This window comes from Oncorhynchus clarkii, unplaced genomic scaffold, assembly GCF_045791955.1.
Source record: "Oncorhynchus clarkii lewisi isolate Uvic-CL-2024 unplaced genomic scaffold, UVic_Ocla_1.0 unplaced_contig_6721_pilon_pilon, whole genome shotgun sequence".
In the NCBI taxonomy this organism is placed as follows: domain Eukaryota; kingdom Metazoa; phylum Chordata; class Actinopteri; order Salmoniformes; family Salmonidae; genus Oncorhynchus; species Oncorhynchus clarkii.
Genome location: NW_027260976.1, coordinates 131,424 through 145,312, shown reverse-complemented (window position 1 = coordinate 145,312; position 13,889 = coordinate 131,424). Strand labels below are relative to the sequence as shown.

At 47.5% G+C, this 13,889-nt stretch overlaps 1 protein-coding gene across 1 annotated transcript in view; it reads left to right on the top strand.

The window, feature by feature from the left end:
- LOC139402755 (NBAS subunit of NRZ tethering complex-like) overlaps nt 1–13,889 on the top strand; it is a 283,040-nt gene that overhangs the window by 213,390 nt on the left and 55,761 nt on the right. The window contains exon 47 of the mRNA XM_071146672.1: nt 13,429–13,644. Within this exon, the coding sequence (XP_071002773.1) occupies nt 13,429–13,644 (216 nt within the window). The remainder of the gene's footprint in view (nt 1–13,428; nt 13,645–13,889) is intronic.

The following is a 13,889-nucleotide window of genomic DNA, read 5'->3' as shown; positions in this document are numbered from 1 at the left end:
AATGGTGGGGATGATGCTGAGTTAAGTTGATTAAATCAAATCAAATCAAATGTATTTATATAGCCCTTCGTACATCAGCTGATATCTCAAAGTGCTGTACAGAAACCCAGCCTAAAACCCCAAACAGCAAGCAATGCAGGTGAAGAAGCACGGATCCCCATTAACTACTGAACATGTAGCAGCTACTCTACCTGGGGTCCATTAACATGTAGCAGCTACTCTACCTGGGGTTCATTAACATGTAGCAGCTACTCTTCCTGGGGTTCATTAACATGTAGCAGCTACTCTACCTGGGGTCCATTAACATGTAGCAGCTACTCTACCTGGGGTCCATTAACATGTAGCAGCTACTCTACCTGGGGTCCATTAACATGTAGCAGCTACTCTTCCTGGGGTCCATTAACTACTGAACATGTAGCAGCTACTCTTCCTGGGGTTCATTAACATGTAGCAGCTACTCTTCCTGGGGTTCATTAACATGTAGCAGCTACTCTTCCTGGGGTCCATTAACATGTAGCAGCTACTCTACCTGGGGTCCATTAACATGTAGCAGCTACTCTACCTGGGGTCCATTAACATGTAGCAGCTACTCTACCTGGGGTCCATTAACATGTAGCAGCTACTCTACCTGGGGTTCATTAACATGTAGCAGCTACTCTACCTGGGGTTCATTAACATGTAGCAGCTACTCTACCTGGGGTCCATTAACATGTAGCAGCTACTCTACCTGGGGTTCATTAACATGTAGCAGCTACTCTTCCTGGGGTCCATTAACTACTGAACATGTAGCAGCTACTCTACCTGGGGTCCATTAACATGTAGCAGCTACTCTTCCTGGGGTTCATTAACTACTGAACATGTAGCAGCTACTCTACCTGGGGTTCATTAACTACTGAACATGTAGCAGCTACTCTTCCTGGGGTCCATTAACTACTGAACAGCAGCTACTCTTCCTGGGGTTCATTAACATGTAGCAGCTACTCTACCTGGGGTTCATTAACATGTAGCAGCTACTCTTCCTGGGGTCCATTAACTACTGAACATGTAGCAGCTACTCTTCCTGGGGTTCATTAACTACTGAACATGTAGCAGCTACTCTACCTGGGGTCCATTAACATGTAGCAGCTACTCTACCTGGGGTTCATTAACATGTAGCAGCTACTCTACCTGGGGTCCATTAACTACTGAACATGTAGCAGCTACTCTACCTGGGGTTCATTAACATGTAGCAGCTACTCTACCTGGGATCCATTAACTACTGAACATGTAGCAGCTACTCTACCTGGGATCCATTAACTACTGAACATGTAGCAGCTACTCTACCTGGGGTTCATTAACATGTAGCAGCTACTCTACCTGGGGTCCATTAACATGTAGCAGCTACTCTTCCTGGGGTTCATTAACATGTAGCAGCTACTCTACCTGGGGTCCATTAACATGTAGCAGCTACTCTTCCTGGGGTTCATTAACATGTAGCAGCTACTCTACCTGGGGTCCATTAACATGTAGCAGCTACTCTACCTGGGGTTCATTCACATGTATCAGCTACTATTCCTGGGGTTCATTAACATGTAGCAGCTACTCTTCCTGGGGTTCATTAACATGTAGCAGCTACTCTTCCCTGGGTTCATTAACATGTAGCAGCTACTCTACCTGGGGTTCATTAACATGTAGCAGCTACTCTACCTGGGGTCCATTAACATGTAGCAGCTACTCTACCTGGGGTCCATTAACATGTAGCAGCTACTCTACCTGGGGTCCATTAACATGTAGCAGCTACTCTTCCTGGGGTCCATTAACATGTAGCAGCTACTCTACCTGGGGTCCATTAACTACTGAACATGTAGCAGCTACTCTACCTGGGGTTCATTAACTACTGAACATGTAGCAGCTACTCTACCTGGGGTCCATTAACTACTGAACATGTAGCAGCTACTCTACCTGGGGTTCATTAACTACTGAACATGTAGCAGCTACTCTTCCTGGGGTCCATTAACATGTAGCAGCTACTCTACCTGGGGTCCATTAACATGTAGCAGCTACTCTACCTGGGGTCCATTAACTACTGTACATGTAGCAGCTACTCTTCCTGGGGTCCATTAACATGTAGCAGCTACTCTACCTGGGGTCCATTAACATGTAGCAGCTACTCTACCTGGGGTTCATTAACATGTATCAGCTACTCTTCCTGGGGTTCATTAACATGTAGCAGCTACTCTACCTGGGGTTCATTAACATGTATCAGCTACTCTACCTGGGGTCCATTAACATGTAGCAGCTACTCTACCTGGGGTTCATTAACATGTAGCAGCTACTCTTCCTGGGGTCCATTAACTACTGAACATGTAGCAGCTACTCTACCTGGGGTTCATTAACATGTAGCAGCTACTCTTCCTGGGGTTCATTAACATGTAGCAGCTACTCTACCTGGGGTCCACACCAAACGTACACATACATGACACAGAACAGTAATGGACAAGAACATTCCATTTAAAACATTTTAAAAATATATATGAATATAATAAGAGTTATATATGGGAAAGACACCAAGAGACAAAAATAATATTTACACACTATTCATATATGCATATTGTTAAATACAGTTAAATCAGAGCTTTGGAAAGAGAGCAGCTTTGATTCATTGTTTTTTTTAAATCTAAACGAGCTTTTTGCCTGAGTTTCCTCCGGTGGCAGAGCAGTCCGTGGTGACATGGTTCTAAACATAGTGACACATTAAGTCTGTTTGTGGTTTGGGTACAGTGCAGAAACCCTTAGTGGCGTTTCTGCTGGGGATGTCTGTCTGTTTTGAAGTGTATGCAAATTGACTATGCAAGTTGTGAGGTGTTTTCAACAGTCGAATGTTTCTTAAAAAAAGACCAGAAGAGAAGTAGTTTTAATTTCGCCTCAACCAGGAAAGACTATCATGCTGTTAGTTCTGTTTGTGCGGTGAAATTGTGCTGTTCTGAGTCAACTGCAGCTTTTGACAGGTCTTTCTTCACTGTACCTGACCATGTTACCAGTCATCAAGACGGGACACGACCACAGCCTCAACAACTAGTACGGTCGATCTGTGTCAAAAAAAAGAGATGTTTTCATAACAGACGTGCCTCTCGCCATCTTCACAACAACTTAGTCAATATGACTCGACTGCGATAACTGACGTTTCCAGTAGTGAGTTAAATGGGTCCTTCACATCAGTTGTTGGAAGAGGTCTCCAGTTTATCAGTATACTGGTGTAGCTATGCACGTCAGTTGCTAGGCAACTTGGTAACTGGCAGCAAGCAACACATCTTGAAAAAGATTTTGAAAATGTTGACAATTTTTTGTAACTTTGTTAACATAATTAGAAAAACAATAGTTGTCATTAAACCGCTAACCACAGAGGACCTCTGAAATATCAATAAGCTAATGTGCTATTAGCGTTAGCAAAATGTAAAAAAAAAACAAGCTTGGAACACACGCTAATGTCCTAATGAAGGACCAAATCATTCACACGCAGGTGCAGCTTTTGAAAATAAAAACTATGGGCTTGAAATGAATATAAATCTAAGGACGTTACAACAACCAAAGCAAAGAGAGAACCCTGAGGGACAACCCAGAGATGTTTTATAACTTCAGTGGACCTGCAGTCTGGCACTCTGCAATCACTGCTGCCCTACCCTATACCAGGAAGGAACTCTGTTATCACTGCTGCCCTAAACTATACCAGAAAGGAACTATATCACTGCTGCCCTACCCTATACCAGGAAGGAACTCTGTTATCACTGCTGCCCTACCCTATACCAGGAAGGAACTCTGTTATCACTGCTGCCCTAAACTATACCAGAAAGGAACTATATCACTGCTGCCCTACCCTATACCAGGAAGGAACTCTGTTATCACTGCTGCCCTAAACTATACCAGAAAGGAACTATATCACTGCTGCCCTACCCTATACCAGGAAGGAACTCTGTTATCACTGCTGCCCTAAACTATACCAGAAAGGAACTATATCACTGCTGCCCTACCCTATACCAGGAAGGAACTCTGCTGTCACTGCTGCCCTACCCTATACCAGGAAGGAACTCTATCACTGCTGCCCTACCCTATACCAGGAAGGAACTCTGTTATCACTGCTGCCCTAAACTATACCAGAAAGGAACTATATCACTGCTGCCCTACCCTATACCAGGAAGGAACTCTGCTGTCACTGCTGCCCTACCCTATACCAGGAAGGAACTCTGCTGTCACTGCTGCCCTACCCTATACCAGGAAGGAACTCTGCTGTCACTGCTGCCCTAAACTATACCAGGAAGGAACTATATCACTGCTGCCCTACCCTATACCAGGAAGGAACTCTGCTGTCACTGCTGCCCTACCCTATACCAGGAAGGAACTCTGCTGTCACTGCTGCCCTACCCTATACCAGGAAGGAACTCTGCTGTCACTGCTGCCCTAAACTATACCAGGAAGGAACTATATCACTGCTGCCCTACCTTATACCAGGAAGTAGTTTCATTAGTTGTATTAGTAGTTGTAGCAGTAGTTTTGTTAGTTGTATTAGTAGTTGTAGCAGTAGTTTTAGTAGTTGTATTAGTAGTTGTAGCAGTAGTTTTAGTAGTTGTATTAGTAGTTGTATTAGTAGTTGTATTAGTAGTTGTAGCAGTAGTTGTAGCAGTAGTTTTAGTAGTTGTAGCAGTAGTTGTATTAGTAGTTGTAGCAGTAGTTGTATTAGTAGTTATATTAGTAGTTGTAGCAGTAGTTGTATTAGTTGTATTAGTAGTTGTATTAGTGGTTGTATTAGTAGTTGTATTAGTAGTTGTAGTAGTAGTTGTATTAGTGGTTGTATTAGTAGTTGTAGCAGTAGTTGTAGCAGTAGTTGTATTAGTAGTTGTATTAGTGGTAGTAGCAGTAGTTGTATTAGTAGTTGTAGCATTAGTTGTATTAGTGGTTGTAGCAGTAGTTGTATTAGTAGTTGTATTAGTAGTTGTATTAGTAGTTGTATTAGTAGTTGTAGTTTTAGTAGTTGTAGCAGTAGTTGTATTAGTAGTTGTAGCAGTAGTTGTATTAGTAGTTGTATTAGTGGTTGTAGCAGTAGTTGTATTAGTAGTTGTATTAGTAGTTGTAGTTTTAGTAGTTGTAGCAGTAGTTGTATTAGTAGTTGTAGCAGTAGTTTTAGTAGTTGTAGCAGTATTTTTATTAGTTGTATTAGTAGTTGTATTAGTAGTTGTAGTTTTAGTAGTTGTAGCAGTAGTTGTATTAGTAGTTGTATTAGTGGTTGTAGCAGTAGTTGTATTAGTAGTTGTAGCATTAGTTGTATTAGTAGTTGTATTAGTAGTTGTAGTTTTAGTAGTTGTAGCAGTAGTTTTAGTAGTTGTAGCAGTAGTTTTAGTAGTTGTAGCAGTAGTTGTATTAGTTGTATTAGTAGTTGTAGCAGTAGTTTTATTAGTTGTATTAGTAGTTGTATTAGTAGTTGTAGCAGTAGTTGTATTAGTAGTTGTAGCAGTAGTTTCATTAGTTGTATTAGTAGTTGTATTAGTAGTTGTATTAGTAGTTGTATTAGTAGTTGTATTAGTAGTTGTATTAGTAGTAGTAGCAGTAGTTTTATCAGTTGTAGTAGTAGTTTTATCATTTGTATTAGTAGTTGTATTAGTAGTTGTATTAGTAGTTTTATTAGTTGTAGCAGTAGTTTTATCATTATTTTGTATTAGTAGTTTTATTAGTTGTAGTAGTAGTTTTATTAGTTGCATTAGTAGTTGTATTAGTAGTTTTATTAGTTGTAGCAGTAGTTTTATCATTATTTTGTATTAGTAGTTTTATCAGTTGAAGCAGTTGTTTTATCAGTAGTATTTGTAGGTGTAGCAATAGTTGTAGTAGTAGTTGTAGCAGTAGTTGTAGCAGTAGTTGTAGCAGTAGTTGTAGTAGTAGTTTTATTAGTAGTTGTAGCAGTAGTTGTAGCAGTAGTTGTATTAGTAGTTGTATTAGTAGTTGTATTAGTAGTTGTAGCAGTAGTTGTAGCAGTAGTTGTAGCAGTAGTTGTAGCAGTAGTTGTAGCAGTAGTTGTAGCAGTAGTTGTAGCAGTAGTTGTAGCAGTAGTTGTAGCAGTAGTTGTATTAGTAGTTGTATTAGTAGTTATAGCAGTAGTTGTATTAGTAGTTGTATTAGTAGTTATAGCAGTAGTTGTATTAGTAGTTGTAGCAGTAGTTTTGTTGTTACTAAGTAATGTTTGTTTAGTTATATTTGGACATATAAATAAATGTCTGCATATTTAAAATGATACAGAAAGGTCTGGCAACCGCAATGGCAACCCCCTCTCTCCCCTCATCTTGTCCCGTTCTCCTCTCCAACCCCCTCTCTCCCCTCATCTTGTCCCGTTCTCCTCTCCAACCCCCTCTCTCCCCTCATCTTGTCCCGTTCTCCTCTCCAACCCCCTCTCTCCCCTCATCTTGTCCCGTTCTCCTCTCCAACCCCCTCTCTCCCCTCATCTTGTCCCGTTCTCCTCTCCAACCCCCTCTCTCCCCTCATCTTGTCCCGTTCTCCTCTCCAACCCCCTCTCTCCCCTCATCTTGTCCCGTTCTCCTCTCCAACCCCCTCTCTCCCCTCATATTGTCCCGTTCTCCTCTCCAACCCCCTCTCTCCCCTCATCTTGTCCCGTTCTCCTCTCCAACCCCCTCTCTCCCCTCATCTTGTCCCGTTCTCCTCTCCAACCCCCTCTCTCCCCTCATCTTGTCCCGTTCGCCTCTCCAACCCCCTCTCTCCCCTCATCTTGTCCCGTTCTCCTCTCCAACCCCCTCTCTCCCCTCATCTTGTCCCGTTCTCCTCTCCAACCCCCTCTCTCCCCTCATCTTGTCCCGTTCTCCTCTCCAACCCCCTCTCTCCCCTCATCTTGTCCCGTTCTCCTCTCCAACCCCCTCTCTCCCCTCATCTTGTCCCGTTCTCCTCTCCAACCCCCTCTCTCCCCTCATCTTGTCCCGTTCTCCTCTCCAACCCCCTCTCTCCCCTCATCTTGTCCCGTTCTCCTCTCCAACCCCCTCTCTCCCCTCATCTTGTCCCGTTCTCCTCTCCAACCCCCTCTCTCCCCTCATCTTGTCCCGTTCTCCTCTCCAACCCCCTCTCTCCCCTCATCTTGTCCCGTTCTCCTCTCCAACCCCCTCTCTCCCCTCATCTTGCCCCGTTCTCCTCTCCAACCCCCTCTCTCCTCTCATCTTGTCCCGTTCTCCTCTCCAACCCCCTCTCTCCTCTCATCTTGTCCCGTTCTCCTCTCCAACCCCCTCTCTCCCCTCATCTTGTCCCGTTCGCCTCTCCAACCCCCTCTCTCCCCTCATCTTGTCCCGTTCTCCTCTCCAACCCCCTCTCTCCCCTCATCTTGTCCCGTTCTCCTCTCCAACCCCCTCTCTCCCTCATCTTGTCCCGTTCTCCTCTCCAACCCCCTCTCTTTCCTCATCTTGTCCCATTCTCCTCTCCAACCCCCTCTCTCCCCTCATCTTGTCCCGTTCTCCTCTCATCTTGTCCCGTTCTCCTCTCCAACCCCCTCTCTCCCCTCATCTTGTCCCGTTCTCCTCTCCAACCCCCTCTCTCCCCTCATCTTGTCCCGTTCTCCTCTCCAACCCCCTCTCTCCCCTCATCTTGTCCCGTTCTCCTCTCCAACCCCCTCTCTCCCCTCATCTTGTCCCGTTCTCCTCTCATCTTGTCTCGTTCTCCTCTCCAACCCCCTCTCTCCCCTCATCTTGTCCCGTTCTCCTCTCCAACCCCCTCTCTCCCCTCATCTTGTCCCGTTCTCCTCTCCAACCCCCTCTCTCCCCTCATCTTGTCCCGTTCTCCTCTCCAACCCCCTCTCTCCCCCATCTTGTCCCGTTCTCCTCTCCAACCCCCTCTCTCCCCTCATCTTGTCCCGTTCGCCTCTCCAACCCCCTCTCTCCCCTCATCTTGTCTCGTTCTCCTCTCCAACCCCCTCTCTCCCCTCATCTTGTCCCGTTCTCCTCTCCAACCCCCTCTCTCCCTCATCTTGTCCCGTTCTCCTCTCCAACCCCCTCTCTTTCCTCATCTTGTCCCATTCTTGTCCCATTCTCCATATCACCTCCACCCTACCTGACACCCTAGACCCACTCCAATTTGCTTACCGCCCAAATAGGTCCACAGACGATGCAATCTCAACCACACTGCACACTGCCCTAACCCATCTGGACAAGAGGAATACCTATGTGAGAATGCTGTTCATCGACTACAGCTCGGCATTCAACACCATAGTACCCTCCAAGCTCGTCATCAAGCTCGAGACCCTGGGTCTCGACCCCGCCCTGTGCAACTGGGTACTGGACTTCCTGACGGGCCGCCCCCAGGTGGTGAGGGTAGGCAACAACATCTCCTCCCCGCTGATCCTCAACACTGGGGCCCCACAAGGTTGCGTTCTGAGCCCTCTCCTGTACTCCCTGTTCACCCACGACTGCGTGGCCACGCACGCCTCCAACTCAATCATCAAGTTTGCGGACGACACAACAGTGGTAGGCTTGATTACCAACAACGATGAGACGGCCTACAGGGAGGAGGTGAGGGCCCTCGGAGTGTGGTGTCAGGAAAACAACCTCACACTCAACGTCAACAAAACTAAGGAGATGATTGTGGACTTCAGGAAACAGCAGAGGGAACACCCCCCTATCCACATCGATGGAACAGTAGTGGAGAGGGTAGCAAGTTTTAAGTTCCTCGGCATACACATCACAGACAAACTGAATTGGTCCACTCACACAGACAGCATCGTGAAGAAGGCGCAGCAGCGCCTCTTCAACCTCAGGAGGCTGAAGAAATTCGGCTTGTCACCAAAAGCACTCACAAACTTCTACAGATGCACAATCGAGAGCATCCTGGCGGGCTGTATCACCGCCTGGTATGGCAACTGCACCGCCCTCAACCGTAAGGCTCTCCAGAGGGTAGTGAGGTCTGCACAACGCATCACCGGGGGCAAACTACCTGCCCTCCAGGACACCTACACCACCCGATGTCACAGGAAGGCCATAAAGATCATCAAGGACATCAACCACCCGAGCCACTGCCTGTTCACCCCGCTATCATCCAGAAGGCGAGGTCAGTACAGGTGCATCAAAGCTGGGACCGAGAGACTGAAAAACAGCTTCTATCTCAAGGCCATCAGACTGTTAAACAGCCACCACTAACACTGAGTGGCTGCTGCCAACACACTGACACTGACTCAACTCCAGCCACTTTAATAATGGGAATTGATGGGAAATGATGTAAATATATCACTAGCCACTTTAAACAATGCTACCTTATATAAATGTTACTTACCCTACATTATTCATCTCATACGCATACGTATATACTGTACTCTATATCATCGACGGTATCCTTATGTAATACATGTATCACTAGCCACTTTATACTATACTATGCCACTTTGTTTACATACTCATCTCATTTGTACATACTGTACCCGATACCATCTACTGTATCTTGCCTATGCTGCTCTGTACCATCACTCATTCATATATCCTTATGTACATATTCTTTATCCCCTTACACTGTGTATAAGACAGTAGTTTTGGAATTGTTAGTTAGATTACTTGTTATTACTGCATTGTCGGAACTAGAAGCACAAGCATTTCGCTACACTCGCATTAACATCTGCTAACCATGTGTATGTGACAAATAAAATTTGATTTGATTTGATTTGTTCTCCTCTCCAACCCCCTCTCTCCCCTCATCTTGTCCCGTTCTCCTCTCATCTTGTCCCGTTCTCCTCTCCAACCCCCTCTCTCCCCTCATCTTGTCCCGTTCTCCTCTCCAACCCCCTTTCTCCTCTCATCTTGTCCCATTCTCCTCTCCAACCCCCTCTCTCCTCTCATCTTGTCCCGTTCTCCTCTCCAACCCCCTCTCTCCTCTCATCTTGTCCGATTCTCCTCTCCAACCCCCTCTCCCCTCATCTTGTCCCGTTCTCCTCTCATCTTGTCCCGTTCTCCTCTCCAACCCCCTCTCTCCCCTCATCTTGTCCCGTTCTCCTCTCCAACCCCCTTTCTCCTCTCATCTTGTCCCATTCTCCTCTCCAACCCCCTCTCTCCTCTCATCTTGTCCCGTTCTCCTCTCCATCAGAACAGAAACTAATGGGGATCAGTAATAAACCCCAGGAAGAGTAGCTGCTGCCTTGACAGGAACTAATGGGGATCCATAATAAACCCCAGGAAGAGTAGCTGCTGCCTTGGCAGGAACTAATGGGGATCCATAATAAACCCCAGGAAGAGTAGCTGCTGCCTTGGCAGGAACTAATGGGGATCCATAATAAACCCCAGGAAGAGTAGCTGCTGCCTTGACAGGAACTAATGGGGATCCATAATAAACCACAGGAAGAGTAGCTGCTGCCTTGGCAGGAACTAATGGGGATCCATAATAAACCCCAGGAAGAGTAGCTGCTGCCTTGACAGGAACTAATGGGGATCTATAATAAACCCCAGGAAGAGTAGCTGCTGCCTTGACAGGAACAAACCCCAGGAAGAGTAGCTGCTGCCTTGACAGGAACAAACCCCAGGAAGAGTAGCTGCTGCCTTGACAGGAACTAATGGGGATCCATAATAAACCCCAGGAAGAGTAGCTGCTGACTTGGCAGGAACTAATGGGGATCCATAATAAACCCCAGGAAGAGTAGCTGCTGCCTTGGCAGGAACTAATGGGGATCCATAATAAACCCCAGGAAGAGTAGCTGCTGCCCTGGCAGGAACTAATGGGGATCCATAATAAACCCCAGGAAGAGTAGCTGCTGCCTTGGCAGGAACTAATGGGGATCCATAATAAACCCCAGGAAGAGTAGCTGCTGCCTTGGCAGGAACTAATGGGGATCCATAATAAATCCCAGGAAGAGTAGCTGCTGCCTTGACAGGAACTAATGGGGATCCATAATAAACCCCAGGAAGAGTAGCTGCTGCCTTGGCAGGAACTAATGGGGATCCATAATAAACCCCAGGAAGAATAGCTGCTGCCTTGACAGGAACTAATGGGGATCCATAATAAACCCCAGGAAGAGTAGCTGCTGCCTTGACAGGAACTAATGGAGATCCATAATAAACCCCAGGAAGAGTAGCTGCTGCCTTGACAGGAACTAATGGGGATCCATAATATATACAAATACAACCCCCTCTCTCCCCTGCTTGCTCTTTCTCCTCTGCCTCTCTCTTCTCTCCAGGTGAGTTTATTGATCCTCCTTTGACTTCAGAGCCGTTAAACTCCATCTCCCAGCAGGCACCTCTCACCCACTGAGCTTTTAACCTAGACATTAGCTTTAATCAACACCCTCCCTCTTTACCTCCGATACTCTTCTCTCTCCTCCCTTTCCATTCCTCTCCCTCATCCATATACCAGTGGGAACAGCTGTCTGTCTCCTTGATCTAAATACTAACCTTTCACCCCCCCTCTATGGTTCGATCCATCCCCCAGGAGGCCATGTGAGAGGCGGGAGGTCGGGGCTAACCACTTCCTCCCCAGGTTTTGTTCTTTAGTATGGAAATGGGGAGGATTGTAATTTTCCTGGGTGGTAATTGATCACTGAGGCCTTTCAATGGAAGCGTCCTCTCCTCCTCGCTCTTCACCCTGCATCCTCTTCTAAATCCCCGGGCATGTCCCCCCTCTTCTAAAGCCCCTGACATGTCCACCATGTTCCCCCTCTTCTAAAGCCCCTGGCATGTCCCCCCTCTTCTAAATCCCCTGGCATGTCCCCCCTCTTCTAAATCCCCTGGCATGTCCCCCCTCTTCTAAAGCCCCTGGCATGTCCACCATGTTCCCCCTCTTCTAAAGCCCCTGGCATGTCCCCCCTGTCCCCCCTCTTCTAAAGTCCCTGGCATGTCCCCCCTGTCCCCCCTCTTCTAAAGCCCCTGGCATGTCCCCCCTCTTCTAAATCCCCTGGCATGTCCCCCCTCTTCTAAATCCCCTGGCATGTCCCCCCTCTTCTAAAGCCCCTGGCATGTCCACCATGTTCCCCCTCTTCTAAAGCCCCTGGCATGTCCCCCCTGTCCCCCCTCTTCTAAAGTCCCTGGCATGTCCCCCCTGTCCCCCCTATTCTAAAGCCCCTGGCATGTCCCCCCTCTTCTAAAGCCCCTGGCATGTCCCCCCTCTTCTAAAGCCCCTGGCATGTCCCTCCTCTTCTAAAGCCCCTGACATGTCCCTCCTGTCCCTCCTCTTCTAAAGCCCCTGGCATGTCCACCATGTCCCCCCTCTTCTAAAGCCCCTGGCATGTCCCTCCTGTCCCTCCTCTTCTAAAGCCCCTGGTATGTCACTCCTGTCCCTCCTCTTCTAAAGCCCCTGGCATGTCCACCATGTCCCTTTCTTCTAAAGCCCCTGGCATGTCCCCCCTGTCCCTCCTCTTCTAAAGCCCCTGGCATGTACCCCCTGTCCCTCCTCTTCTAAAGTCCCTGGCATGTCCCCCCTGTCCCTCCTCTTCTAAAGCCCCTGGCAGGTCCCTCCTCTTCTAAAGCCCCTGGCATGTCCCTCCTCTTCTAAAGCCACTGGCATGTCCCCCCTCTTCTAAAGTCCCTGGCATGTCCCTCCTCTTCTAAAGCCCCTGGCATGTCCACCATGTCCCTTTCTTCTAAAGCCCCTGGCATGTCCCCCCTGTCCCTCCTCTTCTAAAGTCCCTGGCATGTCCCCCCTGTCCCTCCTCTTCTAAAGCCCCTGGCAGGTCCCTCCTCTTCTAAAGCCCCTGGCATGTCCCTCCTCTTCTAAAGCCCCTGGCATGTCCCCCCTCTTCTAAAGTCCCTGGCATGTCCCTCCTCTTCTAAAGCCCCTGGCATGTCCCCCCTCTTCTAAAGCCCCTGGCATGTCCCTCCTGTCCCTCCTCTTCTAAAGCCCCTGGCATGTCCCTCCTCGTTATCAATCGTCCCCTGACACGCCATTGATTAATGACTATCCACTGTCTCTTTATCTCTCTCTCTGTCTTTCTTTCTTTCACTCTCTCTGAACAGTAAACATCACACTTACAAAAGTTTCAAGTTAATAGAGACAGGAGAGTGTGGTGTTAACCCCTCTCTCTCTCTCTCCTGTCCTAGCTCAGTGTGTTAACCCCTCTCTCTCTCTCTCTCTCCTGTCCTAGCTCAGTGTGTTAACCCCTCTCTCTCTCTCTCTCTCACTCTCTCTCCTGTCCTAGCTCAGTGTGTTAACCCCTCTCTCTCTCTCTCTCTCTCTCTCTCTCTCTCTCTCTCTCTCTCTCTCTCCTGTCCTAGCTCAGTGTGTTAACCCCTCTCTCTCTCTCTCTCTCTCTCTCTCTCTCTCTCTCTCTCTCTCTCTCTCTCTCTCTCTCTCTCTCTCTCTCTCTCTCTCTCTCTCTCTCTCCTGTCCTAGCTCAGTGTGTTAACCCCTCTCTCTCTCTCTCCTGTCCTAGCTCAGTGTGTTAACCCCTCTCTCTCTCTCTCCTGTCCTAGCTCAGTGTGTTAACCCCTCTCTCTCCTGTCCTAGCTCAGTGTGAGTGTGCGGGTGGAGGTGATGAAGAGGGGGATGAAGGCTCTGCGGCAGCTCAGAGAGAAGAGTAGAAAAAGGGGCGTAGACGACGTGGAGTCAGACAGAAGCGACACCTCCAGCTTTGACCACGCCCTCTCCCACCTGCAGCAGTCCTTGGCTCACCTGGACACGCTAGGCCACTCCTTCATCCTGTCACTCAAAGATAGCAACCAGGTAACTCCTCCCCTTCCTGTGACTCATGACTGAGTCATTCAGGTGCTTCTGTAATGATAAATAGAACTGATCAGTTGTCAAACCCCGAGTCAACGTGAAGTTATCCATTTGAGCTAAAGCCTAGGCATTACTCTGGGAGCTTACACAACTCTCCCTCACCCTGGTGCACTAAAACTACATCATATATATGATTATGTCTGTCTGTCAGCTGACAGTTTGTGTTGAGCTGTGCAGGGACCAGTGAT